General features: G+C 46.4%; 1 protein-coding gene across 1 annotated transcript in view; it reads left to right on the plus strand.

Annotated features, from left to right (window-relative positions):
• The first annotated feature begins 4,775 nt into the window (after positions 1–4,775).
• The window catches only part of Galnt8 (polypeptide N-acetylgalactosaminyltransferase 8), a 41,358-nt gene continuing 28,509 nt past the window's right edge, over positions 4,776–17,624 (plus strand). Inside the window, exons 1-2 of the mRNA XM_027428334.2 lie at positions 4,776–4,962; positions 11,036–11,282. Coding sequence (XP_027284135.2) covers positions 4,776–4,962; positions 11,036–11,282 — 434 coding nt within the window. The remainder of the gene's footprint in view (positions 4,963–11,035; positions 11,283–17,624) is intronic.

The following is a 17,624-nucleotide window of genomic DNA, read 5'->3' on the forward strand; positions in this document are numbered from 1 at the left end:
CAGCAATTGTACTTACTTTAGGATTTCTTTTTTGGGTTGTACTGCCTGCTGTTGCCTCTCCTGGCTGAAACTACCTTAAAATACCAGAGAGAGGAATTGGTGGGGCTGCCAGACAGAGAGAATAAATAGGAGGAGAAATCTAGGCTCAAGGGAAGATGAAGGAGTGAGAAAAGGAGGAGAAGAGGACGCCAGGCACCACCAGTCACACAGCCAGACACAGAGTAAGAAGGAATGAAAGATATATAGAATAAAGAAAGGTAAAAAGCCCAGAGTCAAAATGTAGTCAAAGAGAAACAGGATAATTTAAGTTAGAAAAGCTGGCTAGAAACAAGCCAAGCTAAAAGGTCAGGGATTCATAAGAAAGAATAAGACTCTATGTATTTATTTGGGAACAGGCCCCCAAGGAGTAAAAAACAAATCAACTACAGGTGTCCCCAACCATATTCTAACCTCCCCCATCTCCCCTATTATATTTTGTTTTGAATTTTCAGTTATTGCAGTTCTGGGATGGAACCCAAGAACTTGTGAACGGCTGCTTGGTCAACCATTGAGGTCCCTGTCCCCAGCTGGCATTTTGTTATGAGCAGCTTTATGTATCACAGTTCAGCTTTCAAATGTTCTTCTTTTGAAAAGTGAACACCACATAAATATCTTATGTTTACTGAATGTTCTGGGCTCTTCACAAGGCTGCCCTCCCCGCGCCCTCCTGAACCACACTGCAAAGGAGACTGTGGCTTTGTTGGTTTGTTTTGAGACAAGGTTTCACTGTGTAGTCCAAGATAATCCCAAATTTGTGGCAATCCTCCTGCTTCAGCCTCAAGAGTGCCCAGATTCAGGGAAAAAGTCATCATGCCTAGCTTATGTGCCTGCCTGTTTGTTGAAGCATCAGGGATCAGACCCAGGCTTGGCAAACATGAGCTACACCTCCAGCCCCAGACAGTCTTATAAACCCTCATTTTGTATATAAGAATAATAAAGTTCAGAGAGGTGAACTAGCTTGCCTTTGTCTTCCTGACTAGTGAGTAATGGACTCACTCTCTTAAACTACCATCCATGCTTGCCCTAGCACTCTCCCAGGGCCTGTGGTAATCTAATCTAACCCATCAAGCACTACAAAATCTCTCTCTCTCTCTCTCTCTCTCTCTCTCTCTCTCTCTCTCTCTCTTTTTCAAGACAGGGTTTCTCTGTAGCTTTGGAGGCTGTGCTGGAACTCGCTCTGTAGATCAGGCTGGCCTCGAACTCACAGAGATCCACCCACCTCTGCATCTGGAGTTCTGGGATTAAAGGCGTGCACCACCACCGCCTGGCCTATTTAATCATTCTCTTGTGGTTGTGATGTATAGAGATGATCACTATAGTGATTTGAATGATAACGTTTCCCATAGGATTTTGAATATTTTGTTTCCAGTTGGTGGAACTGTTTGGGAAGGGCTGGAGGTGTGGCTTGTTGGAGGAGGTGTGTCTTTGAGGTTGGGCTTTGAAGTTGCAAAAAGACTCTTGGGATTCCAGTGCTTTCTCTCTGCCTCATATTTATGGATCAGGATGTGAACCCTTAGCTTTTGTTTGTTTTTTGCCCTGCCATCATGGACTCTAACCCTTTGAAACCAAAAGCTAAAATTACATGGGTTTCTTTTATAAATTGCCTTTGTCATGGTGTGTTATCACAGCAATAGAAAAGAACCTAAGATAGAAAAAATGGCAATAGCAACAGTGATGCTTATGCATTATAAATGAATATGAGGTAAGAACATCTCATTTCTATCCCAGGCGACCATTTATTCTTCATGAAATGATGTGTGTATTCTCTTGCCCCAATAACTTTCCTTACACATGCTTGTTTTGCTAGAGCAACTGAAACTTGCATGTCTTTGAAGATATCACACACTCAGGCAGATGCCCCTTTTCCCTCTGTGGCCCTTGGCTCACATTGAGTCCCCTACAGGATTGTAAGCATATTGACTGATGAAATTCAGTCTACATAGATTTGTGAGCACAGCTAGGGAAGGCAGTGGTATGGGGCATTGTTAACATAAAGGTGTCAGATCATTGTAGCCAGGATGGAAGGGACAGGGAAGAGAGGGAGAGAGAAGGGGAGGGAAGAAGGAAGGAGGAGGGGGAGGGATGGGAGAAGGGAGGGAGGGAGGGAGGGAGGGAGGGAGGGAGAGAGAGAGAGAGAGAGAGAGAGAGAGAGAGAGAGAGAGCCTGCACTAGTGACCTCTCCTTTATTCTTTTGTTCCATCTGGCCCCCAACAATATGGAGTGGCACTGCTCCTACTCAGAGTGGCACACCCCCTTGGTTTATCTTCCCTGGACGTGCTCTCATAGGCAGTAGAGATGTGCTATGCTAATCTTCCAGGCGGTCCTCAAGTCAATCGAGTTGACAATCACGATTCACCATCACAGGTACTAATAGATGTTGATAATGAGTAAGCACATGAAAAGATACTCAAAATCAGTCAATAGAAGAATGCAAATTAAATAGCTGTAATTAAAAATAAAGGAATCTTGAAATTTTTTTTTAAAAAGCATAAAGGTGTCAGAATCCCACACTATACATAGAGTTAAAATTGTCAGAAGGGGGCGTTGGTGGCGCATGCCTTTAATCCCAGCACTCAGGAGGCAGAGGCAGGCGGATCTCTGTGAGTTCAAGGCCAGCCTGGTCTCCAGAGCGAGTGCCAGGATAGGCTCCAAAGCTACACAGAGAAACCCTGTCTCAAAAGACCAAAAAAAAAAAAAAATGTTAAAAGGAACCTGGAAATCTGCATTTTTGCCAAGTCATTCAGGTGATTCCTGCCACGTCATCATTGGAGAAGCACCGCCTGAGTGTTCTGGGTGGTGATGGGATGCATATGAGAATACCCAGTTTTGCTAGAAAGCCACCCACGCCTCTCCTTCCTGAGGAGTCCCCCACTCTCATAGTGGACCGCAACAGGTGCAAGGGCTACACCGAAAGAGTCATGTGTGCTGGGAATGCTAGCACACACCTGCAATCCTAGCACCTTTGAGCCGGAGACAGAGGATGTGAGGTTCAAAGTCATCCTGGGCTACACAGTGAGTTCAAGATCAGCCAGGGCTCTGTGAGATCCTGTCTAGAAAATAAAACAGAACACCCATAAAAATAAAAGTATAAGGAAAAAAGAGAACAAATCAAAGAAAGAAATGTGCTCATCTCTCTAGCCAGGTGAGCTTAAGCTACTGCAGAAGCTAGCAAGCAATTCCTGTTCTAGAATAATTTCTACCAATTCATTTTGTTGTTCATGCATAATTCATGCACAAGATACAAAATCTGAACTATTGTACTGTGAACACCATCTCTTTCCCACCTCCATTCGTCAGCTTGCCAGCGCCTACCACCTCGAGGGGTAATCAGCATATGTTTGGTTGTGTGTTTTTAATAAAGGGTTTGAAATATTAGGAAATGATATTCGTACATGGTTCAATGGTCACTTTGAGGAGAGGAGGGATCATGCTTTCTGAGATTTTTAAATTTTTGAGGTATTGAGAGGATCACGAAATTTTGCAATGATAGTGTGACATAGCTTGGTTTCTGCAGTGGGCATGTCTTGTGAGTGCCCATGCCACAGTGTGTGGAGGTCCGAGGACAACCTGTGAGAAACGATGCTCTCCCTCCACCATGTAGGCTTCAGGAATTCATTTAGTGTTATTAGGTTGGGTGGCAAGTGCCTTTACTGGCTGAGCCATCTTGCCAACCGAGTGAATATATTTTTACAACTATCAACACAGACACAAATACTGTATATATTTCTGTGCCATTTATCACCTATAGATTCCAGTGAACAACAGCTGCAATTAAGATACTTCATGATTCTATCATCACCATTTGCATATAACTCATCCAAGAAATGAGACGGGTTGTGCGCTTTTTGTTTTGACTGGAACTTGCAAGTGGGAAGTGGACTTGCTTCCCATCAATGTTCAGCAGAGTGTGCCAGAGCTCAATGCCAGATGGAGGATTTTAGACTTTTGACCTGAAGGGCAGTTTTAGATGTTGAATTTATAATGAAAATTGGGTGGGTTGTCTAAACCATGGGGAATGTAGGGTGTGGAGGCAGAGGAGTTAAAGAAACTGAAGCAGAGTAGAACTCTAGAATCCAGAGTTGGGCCGAGGACATACACACTGAAGCTGGATCATTCCCAAGGCTCTCCCCAGGGCCACCTCCAGCTCACTACATCTGCAGGTGACATTTTTCCTGTAGTGAGCTGAACCTGAGCAAGTGTTCATTGCACACCTGCTGTGTTCACTGCCCTGAAGCTATGTAGGAACAGGCATCCATTGTGGGCTCTTGCTGCTTCACATTCTCCTTCTCCTCTAGACCAGCCCTTACTCATTATCCCACAGGAAGAGACCATGGCAAACAAAACATTAACCAGACCTGATGGCTCACAACTAATCCTTGCACTTGATAGGCAGAACCCCAAACTCCAATGGAAGAAGGGCTTTCCCCTAGGCAGTCTGTGGTAGCAACAGGAGCCACTGCCATGCCCCTGACTTCTGAGGTGATACCAAGTGTGGCCAAGTGATCTCGAATTTGTTGGATGGCTGCCCTGGTCCATTGCCCATGCCTGACACTCTTTAGAGACAAGCCAGGCAGTTTGTGACAGCTTTTCCAGCCAGAGAACATAGGCTTAGCAGGTAGGGTGTTATCTTTAGGCTACCACCTACCTAAGACAGACTGGCTGGTGGACTCTGCTCCTGAGTTTGCCTGGGTAGCCACAGGCTCTGCCAGAAGGGAGTGAGGCTTCTGGGGTTTATGATGAGGCTCTGGAGGAGGAACTGCTCCAAGGCCCTCTGCGCTGTGCTCACTCTGGTAGCAGCCAACATCCTGCTGGTGTTTTACAGCACGAGGGTCATACACAGCTGGGTTCTGGGCAACCTCCACAAGGAGGGCGCTTTGGTGGCCCAGAGACCCTCGTACCTGGAGAGGGATGTGCACCGCTCAAGTAAGTCCTACACCCATTGGGAGGGGAACTCTTACGGTGTGCAGGCTGAAGGAGCTTCAGGAACTTAAGAAAAAAGGGCATGAAGGGAAAAATCCAGGGAGAGGCCAAGTCTTCAACCTGATAACCACACTGTTGGACAATAGACTCTGAAGACAAGGGAGTTTCCCCAGGAATCTCATGCTGGGAGAAGGAAAGGTGTCAAGGGTGTCAGCCAGAGGGAGAACTTGGCAAAGATTTCACAGTTTTGCTTTTTTTTTTTTTTTTTTTTTTTGGTTTTTTGATACAGGGTTTCTCTGTGGCTTTGAAGGCTGTCCTGGAACTCTCTCGGTAGACTAGGAGGGCCTCGAATTTACAGAGATCCACCTGCCTTTGCCTCCGGAGTGCTGACATTAAAGGTGTGCGCCACTACCACCGGGCTACTTCACACAGTTTTAACAACTTGTCATATCACCACAATGAGACTGGAGGTCACACAAGAATGGGTTAGTGGTGGGTAGCAACAACATTTTGACAATCCACAGCTTAGACATGCATGCTGTTGGACCTCTATTTAAACTTTATCTGACTTCAAAACACAGAAAATTGATTGAGGGCGGGGGGGGGGATTGGGGAGGTTTCCCTAGATCCCTTTGTTTCTCTTGCCAACTTAGCTATGTTGAGTAAGTCTCTTTTTTCTGCTTTTAATTGGCTCATTGAGGATCTGACTTGGGGTACAGGTTGTGATCCCAAAATAATATAAAAGTGGGAATGTTGGGAGAGGGACCATCTAAGGCAAAGATCTTATTTTCTTGCAGAATTCTCATCATGATTATATAGTGGACTGTATTAGAGGGTCAAGGATCCAATATGGATATATGGTGTGAGACTCTGAGCAAGTAATGACAATGACAGGGATGAGGACATGAGGACAGTGACATTCAAAGGGCTGTGACTTATACACAGAAAGTAATATGAACCTCCACCCCCAACTCCACTCCCATTTTTGAAACAGGATGTTTCTTTATAGCTCACAGTGGCCTGGGATTCTCTGTGTAGCATCCCTATCTGTCCTGGAACTTGCCATCTTCCTGCCTCAGCCGCCTGAGTTCTGAGATTATAGTGTGCACCACCATACATGACTGATATATGTTCAAGTTTAGCTTCTTCATTTAAACTTCAGAGTAAGGTTTCAATGTGCTTTGGGACGGTTTGTGTTTCCCATTCCTCATGAAAGCCTCACTTCCCTGAATTGCTAGTGTCTCTGCTTCCCACATCTGGGAGTCAAGTGCTTGATCTTTTTAAGATGGCATTGACTGAGTAAACCCAGATTAGGGGTGCAGTCCTGGGGTGTACCAGTGTGGAGCCAGAACTAAGGACAGTGCCATTATTATTATTTGACTTGCAGCTTGTAGCCCTCCTGACTAAATGTTCCGAATGCTGGGATTATAAGTATGTGTTGTCATATCCAGTATAAATATCTTTTTAAATGACGGAGACATGACAACCAGGCAAGGTGTCCTATACTTGTGGTCAAGAGTTCAAAGTTATAATAGACAACACAGCAGAGGTCAGCCAGGGCTATAGGAGGCTCTTCCTATAAACAAACGAGGACGTAAATGAGATATGAGCATTTATCATCAGTCAGCATGAAGGAGAAGGTGGCTCATGTGTGTTCTCAAAGACCCACAAATTAATCAACCAAATTAAAAGATTCAGAAATGGGTTCTGAGGCCAGGAGAAACAAGGACTGTTATGTTTTTGAAGAAAAAGAGAAAGGCACAAGATGAGACATGTTAACCAGTTTATTATAGGCCCGGCAGAGTAGGGAGACTAAGAGAGAAGAGGAACAGAGGTAATGGCTGACCGCCATGGCCGGTCGCCATAGAGAGAGAGAGAAAGGGCTTAGGTGGGAGAAGCAGAGCGAAGCAGAAGCAGAGAGAGCGCGAAGCAGGAAAGTTGGAACTTTTAAAGGGAAGACTGCGCATGCCCACTGGGGTTCCACGCACGCCCAGAGTCCTCATGCGTGGCGGGTGATGTGGTGATGATGTAGCACATTTTCCTGTGTGCGCCCTGACTGTTGTCAGGGGGCGGGATCTGTCTCTTAAAGAAGTAGAGCTGATCAGCATTAAAGCCTGAACCTTTCAAGGTCCATGGTGTGAGCATGTGCTTGGTGTTAAACAGTATGAAGAATAATGGAACTCGATTGGAACACTCTGCACCGACTCACTTTTCTTTTCCACCCGAGCAAACATGCAGGGCATTTACAGTCTCCTTTGAAAGACCAAACACTATTTTCTCCCCAGGTTTGCTTTTCTCATCCCCCTTTTATCTTGAGCACCTCTCTTACTCTTTTTTCTTCTCCTTGAGCCAATCTTATGTCATCCGCTGCACACATTTGCCACCCAGGTGTAGCCTTTCCTGCTTCCATCTTGGAGGGCTATGCATGTCTCTGGACTCAAGCACACATACTGCTCAACAAGCCACATGCAGTGCATGGGATGGGCTTGTGTCTCAGAGGAGCCATGCAGTGGGATGGTGCCTCGCCAGGCTGGGAAGCCTGGGCTGCAATCATCCAGAAGAACTATACCTCTGTCTAACATGCAAGAAGATTCTGGATGGGATAAAGGGGTCCTGTCAGTCTGGTTGGAATTTAAAGTTGGCTGGGGGAGGGGCAAGTGGTCCTGAGGTGGGAAGCCTTCATCACCTTTGTCTGAAGCTCTCTCTCTCTCTCTCTCTCTCTTTCTCTCTTTCTCTCTCAGTTGTCAAGGGTAGTTACTAGAGGTAGGAGGATGCAGTGAAATCTGCAGGCTACTTTCTGAATGGGAAGCATCATTGCTATTATTGATGTACTGGGCTCTTTAGGCCTCTGCTGTGTGGGAATTTCTCTACCTGTATCTATCGCCAGCTGGTCATTATGTTGGGTTAAGATCATGATTCTCAAATGAATGTAGCTCTATCAGGAGCAGCTGTGGAAAACAAACCAAGCTAAACCAGTTGAATAGCTTCTACACTGTATCCCAGACCCATGGATCAGTGTGTCTAGGGAAGGCCTGGGATCCTGCCATTTTCCATGAGTGCCTGAGATCAGCTTATAATCAACCAAACAAAAAATGTAGGCCTAGTTCGTCCCTAGCTTAAAAGTTCCTGTTATACTGAAAGACCCCCCCGAAGAGGTACTTTCGTAGAGGGAGACCCACACCCAGGAATCAGCGAGGCCACGAACTTGGATGCAAAAACAAGAGGCTTTATTGGAGACGCGGGTACCCGGGGCGACTTAGCTTCTGTGTGGCTAAGCGCCCCGAGCCAAGGGAAAGGGGTCCTTATATAGGGAAAAAGGCGCAAGCTAGGAGCAGGGATTCTATTGGATAATTCTAATGAGGCATTGTACAGAGCTATTCCCATTGGTCAATGTATATGAGGCGCTATACAGGGTTATTCAAATGAGGCAAAGTACAGAGTTATTCAAATGAGGTGAAACATAGAGTCTTTCAAATGAGGCGAAATACAGAATCATTTCCATTGGATGGTTCAAATGAGACACAGAGCCATTCCAGATCAGCATATTCTCAAGGTCTGGTGTCTGGTGTCTGGTACAGCAGACTCAATTCCCCCCCCCTTCCTGATGGCTGACCTTGGGGGCGGAGACCTTGGGACGGAGTGTTTCTCTTCGGGCGGGGGCTTAGGGGCAGGGCTCCAGGCCGGCTCACTCGGTGTTTGTTCTCGTGCCGACCCACCTGGTGCTCGCCCTCGTGCCGGCCCACCCGGTGCTCGTTCTCGGGCTGGCCCACCTGGTGCTCATTCTCGGGCCGGCCCACCCGGTGCTTGTTCTCGGGCCGGGCGTGCGGCGGGTGGCGGGGAAAGGCCGCCGGGGGTGGGGATCGGGGAAGCCGCCAACAGGAGGAAGAGGAGACAAACTTGAGAAAGAAAGGGCTAAGGGACAGGGGTCTTTCATTCCCCCATTTCTCTTGTAACTGAATGGAATCTTTCATTCAGAGGTCTCTGGATACTCTGGATCTATTTGCTTTAGCTGATGATATTGTTGAGTTAAGACTAAGGCCTGTACAACAGATAGTCGTTCTCTGATGAATTGAGTCAGTTTGTTCAGAATGCAGGGACCAAATATGAGGATCAAAAATAGAATAACCAGAGGTCCCATGAGCGTGGATATAAGGGTAGTCAACCAGGGGGACTTAGCGAACCATCCTTCGAACCATCCTTGTTGAGACTCAAATAGCTGTTGCCTCTGTTTTAGCCTTTCCCTAAGTTTGGCCATGCTGTCCCTAACTATTCCTGTATGATCTGCATAAAAGCAGCATTCTTCCTTGAGGGCAGCACATAGCCCCCCTTCCTGTAAAAATAATAAATCTAATCCTCGTCTGTTCTGCAGGACCACCTCAGAGAGTGATGTTAAGGATTTCTCGAGTGCACTGACTGACTCTTCTAGGACCTGGATATCCGTGTGCATGGCTTGTTGTAGAAGCTTAAAATGATTAATTCCCTGTAGGGCAACGGTTCCGGTCCCTATGCCGGCTGCTATGCCCCCCACTGTTATTCCTCCTAATAATAGGGCCACGGTAAAGGATATTGGCTCCCTCTTATATCGGGTTGATTTCTCTAGTACGCTGTAAACATATTCAGGTTGGTGGTATGTGACTTTGGGCCAAAGTTCTATCAATATACAAAAGTCAATGGTGGTGTTGAGAACAGTGGTAGAGACACAGGGAGTCAACCCAGTACTGCAAGCCCAATAAGTTCCATAAGGGGCAACAAGGTATCGGCTGTCCTGAGATAATGGCTCTACTTGGTTACATAATTCTTGATGTGAGGGAGGAATCCTGCCTATGCATAGCCCCTTTCCTGAGACCTCAGATATTGTGAGCTTGTGCTGCATAGCAGCTCCACAACTGGTAGGTGCTGAGGTCTGGTTGGAGTAGTTGCCCAGTATTGCCACGCCTTCATAATATGGGGGCCGGGAAACTAGGCATAACCAGCATTCCTGAGTCTTGTTGGGGTCTGAAAAATTTAAGGCTTGGTAAACTCCTTGGATTAATTGTAATAATCTATCTCCGGTACCTGGAGGGTCTCTGGTTATCTCTATGTTTAGGGCGTCTGGGGTGGGGGAGAAGGTGACAGCACCTGGTGTAGGAGTGATAGCTTTAGGAACGGTAGGGGGTTCAGGGACTTGAAATTGGGTTGGGGCTCTCTGGTCCGCTATTACTGTGTTTGGCCCGACTGATTGTTGGCTTAGGGGAGTAATTTGTCTGTACAGGGAGAATAAGGTCACCGGATCTTTCCCTGCTCGGTGCAGCCGGAGTCCCCAGACTTTAGGACTATCCCAAGTAGTCCTTTTTCCAGCATCTGTGAACCTTAGGATGAGAGGGTTGCATTTTCCTCCGGGGGTGGCGCCTTGAAAACCTCCCCCTCCGGCACTATCATAACAGGGTCCGCAGGCTCTTTGCCCACATCTCCATGGTCCTTTCCCTGCGTACCCTGGGATCTCCCTCCGTTTGAGAGTGATGAAATCCCAAGAGGAAGAGGGTTTCCAGTAAGCCTCCCCTGTGGTTTCACATCCCCATCTTGCACAGTACCCTTCCTGTGGCCCCCCGCAGCCATGAGTTGGTTTATGGCCGGGGCAAACATAAAAATCCTTGCTTCTTGTTCCTATCCTTCCCCCAGGGTGGTGGCATCCGTACCCTGGGAATGGTTCCTGGTCAGAGGCAGTACTGGTTGGCATGGTTGCTTTGAGCTTGAGATGAAGCATGTACCCATGGCATGATGCCCGTGAAGGAAGCAAATCACTGCATGGAAGTGAGATGCAAAGGAAACACTGGCCAGGTCTCCAGTGTCCCCTTTGAAGGGCAACCCCCACATAATTGGAAGATGCTTAACCAAGCCTATCTCTTAAAGTCTCCACCCTTCTAATGCACTGGGGAAGAGGACCAAGCCTTAGGCCCCAAGCCTCTTGCAGAAACATTGGCGGTGCAAACTAGCAGAGAGGAAATAGTTCAGAGGAAATTAGGTTGGAAAGCAGTGCCCAGCTTCCCAAGGATTGGCTGAAATGTCTTTACACCACCCCCATCCTCTTTATTTGCAGGAAAAAGTCTGAAACTGACTATGAAGCAAGAAGGCCATGTGGAATGGGGAAACGCTGAATTCTACCCTGGTTGGAAAGGAGTAAAAGTCAGGTTGGCGCTCAAGAAACTCTTCCAGCAATGGGGGAAGGGACTCTCCGAGGCTCAGCAGGAAGAGGCCCGGTACTTGTTCCTGGAGTTTGGTTACAACGTGTTCCTCAGTGACCAGTTGCCATATAACCGGAGCATCCCTGACACCCGCCATGCCAGGTGCTCTGAACGAGGGGTGGCTTTGCAGGACCTCTGTGTAGTCTGGTGATGAACTTTGAGAGCCATGCAAGGGAAGGGGTAGAAAGATGGGTGAGGGGAGCGGAGGACAGTGGGGAGGGGATGAGCAGACCTCTTTCTTGGTGTCGTCAGTTTTGTTTTGTTGTTTTGAGGTAAGTTCTTACGATGTGGCCAGGGCTGGCCTCAAGCTAGATATCCTCCTGCCTCAGCTTTCTGTGTGCTGCAATTTCGGTGTGCCCTCCCACGACGCCTAGCTGGGTTCCTGTTTTTCATTTTGTGTGATGGCATATCAGAGAAGGTAATGGACTAATTCCAATGCTCTAGCTCCCTGGAGAGAGAGAGGGAGGACACACAGGAAGAGCGCCCACCGGGTAGGGCTAATCTCTACCAAACAGAGACCCAGAGCAGATCAAGGGCTTGAGTCAGTCCCACCTCACTCAGCAGGGCTGCTTCCTGCTCTGGCTTTTCTTCCATTCTCTGCTTGAGTCCTGTTGTTACTGAATCTCACTTGTAGAGCCTTTTCTGGGTGCAGCCCTCCCCCCACTTTCCTTCTCCATTGCTCTAGCTCTTTCTGCCTTACACACACACACACACACACACACACACACACACACACACACACACACCATAACAAAATATCAGCAACAAAACAAACAAACAAAAACCACTTTTTTTTTTTTTTTGAGTTATGGTCTTATGTTGCCCAGGCTGACCTCAAATTCTCTGTGGCTGAGGATGACTTTGAACTCCTGATCTTATCATTTTAGCCCTCTGTTCACTGGGATTACAGGTGTATATGACCATTCCTGGTACAGTTTTGCTGACAGATACAAATGAATGGTTTCTATTCTAATTAATGAATTAATGGAAACAGGTCTGATTATATAGTTGAGACTGACCTCCAGCTTTTGGAAATCCCCTTACCACTAGAGTGCTAGCATTACAGGTATAAGCCACTATGTCCAGCAATGGTTCTTATTATGTTCAGAGTTGTGCACAAGCCACACAATCTTAAAACATTTTAATCATCTCATAAAGAAACCCTGTACTGTTGTGCCTAAATTCTGAACCCCCAAATCACCAAGAGGCCCATTTCGATGCAAAAGCAAAGAGGTTTTTTTATTGTAGTTGGTTGTGTGGATGGCTGGAGAAAAGACCCTGAGAAACCAAGAGGTGGGGATCTTATAGGGCAGTGTAAGGGGAGTGTTGAGGGGTACTCAACAGTCTCAGGATTGGTGTGCTTCCAGGCTTGGACGACCTGCCCTATGTTGATTGGTCAATTGGTTGTTATGGCCCATAGGCCCTCCCAGGGCAGTTGCTATGCTCTGCATGACACTCTTGTGCAGTTGTCAGAAAGCACACTCAGAGCTGTAAAACACATCCCCGCCAGCTTTCTGATTGGTTCCTTACCACAGAGGAGTGCATCTGACCTCCTAGTGGCTGAAGGAACCAGCTTCCCTTTCGGCAGCCATAACAGCCGAACATGTGCTTCTATGACCTTGTCCTAGAAACCAGAAAGTCAGATGCCTACCTCGTGACAAGGAAACAATCAGAAGTTAGTCACTAGAAAGTCTGATGCCTGTCTCGTGACAAGGAACCAATCAGAAGTTAGCTGGTGGCGCTATGCTTTACGACCCTGGGTGTGCTTTACGGACAAGCGCACAGCAATGACGTAGAGAGCATAGCAACCTATGGCCTATGAGCCATAACAACCAGTTGACCAATCAACACAGGGCAAACCCTCCAAGCCTGGAGGCACACCAATCGTAAGCCTGTGCGTTCCCCTAGACACTCCCCTTACACTGCCCTATAAAGATCTATGCGCAGAGACTTCAAGCCGTCTTTTCTAGCTATCCGCCATGGCGGGTGGGTGAAAGACCCGAGCTAACATGGGGTTAGCTCGTTAAATTACAATAAAGCCTCGTGCAGTTTGCAGCAAGCTCTCGAATCCGCCTGGTGATTGGGGTGACCGCGAACGTGGCCTGGGACCGCGAATACTTGAGTTTTCGGGGGTCTAACAGTGGCCAGGACAGGAGGGGCAAGGTCAGACGAGCACATGTTAGCCTGTCATGGCTGCTAAAACAGGGGGCTGGTCCCTTCAGTACTCTTCATGGTCCATTTCACCCTCAGCTTCCTCATCCCTATGGATTTGCCTGTTCTGGACTTTTCTTAGCACAAAATCATGTATAAGTGTGTGTGTGTGTGTGTGTGTGTGTGTGTGTGTGTGTGTGTGTGTGTGTTTTATAGTGTGTCCAAAGTACTATCCATGTATTAGCTAATAGTGTGAACCAATATTTCCCTTTTATAGCGATATGTGGCATTTTGCTTTTAGTCATTAGCTGATGGCTGTTCCGTTGTTTCCAGGTCTGGGCTACTGTGATGAATATTGTCCTGTTTTGCTTTTTTTATGAGACATACCCAGAAACATGGGTGTGGGCTTCTCAAAGAAGGGCTGTTTCCTGTGCAAGTTTGTGTGAGAACAAACATCTTCATTTTGTGGATACGTGTAGTAGAGTTGCTAGGTCCATATGTAACTGTATTTAGTCTTTTGAAAGCCTGCCTAGTTATTTCCTAAAAGGGCTGCATAATTCATTTATATTCTGTCCAGCAGTGTTGGGCAATTTTTGTATTGCTTGTTTTTGTTTTTGAGGGGAGATAGGGAATTCAAGGAGTTTGAGGTCTGGACTACAGAGATCTGTGCCACCCAACTGCTGGGATCACAGGGATGGACCACCCTGATTGGTTGAAGCCAGGTCTGGCATTGTGGTTGAACCTAGGGCCTTATGAATGGAAGCCAGCATGCCACCTGTGAAGACTGCAAGAGTCTTGGTTTGTCTTCATATTCTCCAACATGTACATGCGGTGTGTGTGTGTGTGTGTGTGTGTGTGTGTGTGTGTTTGATCAGTTAGCCTGTCTGTTGTGAGATGAGATCTTATTGTGTTTTATTATTTATTTAAAATTTTGAAGCCTACTGATGAACATCTTTTGATGTGCTTATCCGTTTGCATGTCTTTTCTTTCCGAAGGGTCAATTTGGACACATTCTTCTATTACTGAACTGCAACTTCCCTCCCTTCCCTTCTCCCTCTACACTCCCTCCCTTCCTTCTTTCCTTCCCTGAACTGGTTTCCAGGACTGAATAAAAAAAGGGGGGGAGAGAAAGCCAGCAGTGCCAGTAGCACCGCACCCCTCTGCTTCCTGATCTGTGGCATGTGGGAGCCCCAGTCACTTGTCCCTGCTGTCATGCCTTCTCTGCCACGACAGATCACACCCTCTTGAACCTTTTCCCCTTAAGTTGACTCTTACTTTGTCACATCAGCCAGAAAAGTTCTTAATACAAAGGCTCCTCAAATGTGGCTTCTTAAAAAGAAATTGACAACCGCTCTCATTTTTAAGTGTGGATTGAGGTTTCCTTCCAGAGTGGCAGAATGCTGAAACATCTCTCCTCTCTAACAAAACAAGCATCTGACTGGAGAAAACAATACACCAGGCAACATTTCCAGAAGTCGTCTCGAGGATACACAGCAAGTGGAGAATCATCCTGGCAAGAACATTTTCTAAGTCTCAACAAGGCTCAGTGGGAGGCTCTGGCATATGAGCCATTGTTTGCTCCCTTTGCCCTGCCCCCAGTTATGGAGAACGATATTTTATGTCAAGTTCTCTACCCTGGATTGGAGTGGTCAAGGAGGCTCTTGGTACTGCATTTCCCATAGGGCTGTGGTTTCATCCCCGGGAAGGGCAAGTCACCTAAAAAAGCACTTCACACCTTCCCCATCATTGAGAAGCAAGTCCTCTACCTATGGAGGTAGCTGAAGCAACCCTGATTGCCAACCTCCTCAGCTCCCCCTCATCCTCTGTCTACTGACGCCCTCCACACCTGCTCTGAGGGTAGAGTTTCAACTCCAACTGCACCAGACCAACAACGCTGGGCTCCAGCTGTGCCTTCCCCAGCTTGCTTACACAGAGGAAGTTCTATGTTGGAATGTTGGAAGTCGGGAAGCCCAGGGGCTGCTGCCTCCTTCCTAACCACCTTTGTGTCAGCCTGCAGAACAGCATGCCACTCTGACTCAGGTCAAGTGAGCTGCTGTCTGCACCCTCAGACCCCGAGGACCCATGCAGAAGCTCTGTCCAGCCTGGAATTCCGGGTGAAAACCTTCCCTGCTCTTTTTAAGGAACTGGCCTCATTTGGAACAGTTTTTAAGTCAGGGTCTCACTATGTAGCTCTGGCTGTCCTGGAACTCACAGAGATCCACTTGACTTTGCTTCTGTACTGCTGAGATTAAAGGTGTGCACCACCATGCCTGCCTAACTGTGCATTCTTGGTGGAGAGTATTTCAGAGGACGCTCACAGCTAATGTTATAGGTAGGAACCTGCATGAGAGGGAAGCATTCAGAAATCTAACAGAAACTGGGAAGATACAGCCCAGAAGAGCCTCCTGGGATCTCACTCCTCCCTGGGTGGACTAACCATGCCTGTGTGCTGGCACTGGGCTGGACCCACCCAGCAACAGTCAGATGAGCATTTGAGAAAGGCTGATCACCATTCCTCAGCCCATGCACAGATCCGTCAAAGGGCAGCTAAAGTCTCCTGTCACTCGGGCCATTATCCCAACTTCTGAATAGTGTAAAACAGTAAGCCACTCCTAGAAGGTCAACTTCTAGGATGCCAGGCTTACAAAGAAAAGTCATATGCCATAATTTCTTCAGACTATACTTTTAAAATCTTTACACTCACCTCTGCAACCTCCACATTCCCAATTTACTTTGGGGACTCTAATTAAAGTCACGTGTCACTTAATGATAGGCTGAGTTCATGGGAATGTAATATTAAGTCATTTTTTTGTCATAGTACAAACATAGAATGTGTTTACACAAATCAAGACAGCTGAGACATCAATGGGCAACATAATGTTAAAGGAATCACGTTTGTATATATGGTCTTTCATAGACTGAAACACTTTCATGTGGCATATCATTTTATATAGGAGAAATGAAAGCATGCTGGCAAAGAAGCTTGTTCAAGGGCTGGAGAGATGGCTCAGCAGTTAAGATTTCTGGCTGCTCTTACAAAGGACTCAGGTTCTGTTTTCATTACCTATACCGAGGCTGGCAGCCATCTGTAACTCCATTTCCAGAGAATCTGATGCCCTCTTCTGGCCACCACAGACACTGCATATGCATATGGTGCACATACATATATGTAGGCAAACACCTATACACATAAAATAAAAATAATTTAAAAAGAAGCTTGCTTAAAAATTTTCCTTTACATATCTATGAACACCTAATTTTTGACAAAGAAGCTAAAAATATAAAATGGAAAAAAGAAAACATATTCAACAAATGGTGCTGGCATAATTGGATACTGATATGTAGAAGAATGCAAATAGATCCATATTTATCCCCATGCACAAAACTCAAGTCCAAATGGACCAAAGACCTCAATATAAGTCCATCCACAATAAACCTCATAGAAGAAAAAGTAGGAAGTAGCCTTGAATGCGTGGGCACAGGAGACCACTTCCTAAATAGAATACCAGTATCACAGCACCGAGAACAATTAATAAATGGGACCTCCTGAAACTGAGAAGCTTCTGTAAAGCAAAGGACACCGACAATAAGACAAAATGGCTGCCTACAGAATGGGAAAAGACGTTCATTAACCCCACATCTGACAGAGGGCTGATCTCCAAAATATAAAAAGAACTCAAGAAACTAGACCTCAAAACTACCAAATAATCCAATTAAAAAAATGGAGTGCAGATCTAAACAGAGAATTCTCAACAGAACAGTCTCAAATAGCAGAGACACTTAAGAAAATGATCAACATCCTTAGTCATCAGGGAAATGCAAATCAAAACAACTCTGAGATCACATCTTACATTGATCAGAATGGCTAAGATCAAAAACACCAATGATAGTCTATGCTGGAGAGGATGTGGAGAAAGAGGAACACTCCTGCATTGCTGGTGGGAGTGCCCACATGTACAGCCACTTTGGGAATCAGTATGGTGGTTCCTCAGGAAAATGGGACTCAGTCTACCACAAGATCCAGCAATCCCACTCTTAGGCATATACCCAAAAGACGTGCACATTTGTACAACAAGGACATCTGCTCAACTATGTTCATAGCAGCTTTATTTGTAATAGCCAGGACCTGGAAGCCAACTAGATGCTCCTCAGCAGAAGAATAGATAGAGAAAATGTGGTGTATTTACACAATGGGAGATTACTCGGTGACAAGAAACAATGGCATCCTAAAATTTTCAGGCAAATGGGCAGAACTAGAAACAAACAAACAAAAAACCCCACCAAAACCAAAAA

Source organism: Cricetulus griseus, chromosome 8, assembly GCF_003668045.3.
Source record: "Cricetulus griseus strain 17A/GY chromosome 8, alternate assembly CriGri-PICRH-1.0, whole genome shotgun sequence".
In the NCBI taxonomy this organism is placed as follows: domain Eukaryota; kingdom Metazoa; phylum Chordata; class Mammalia; order Rodentia; family Cricetidae; genus Cricetulus; species Cricetulus griseus.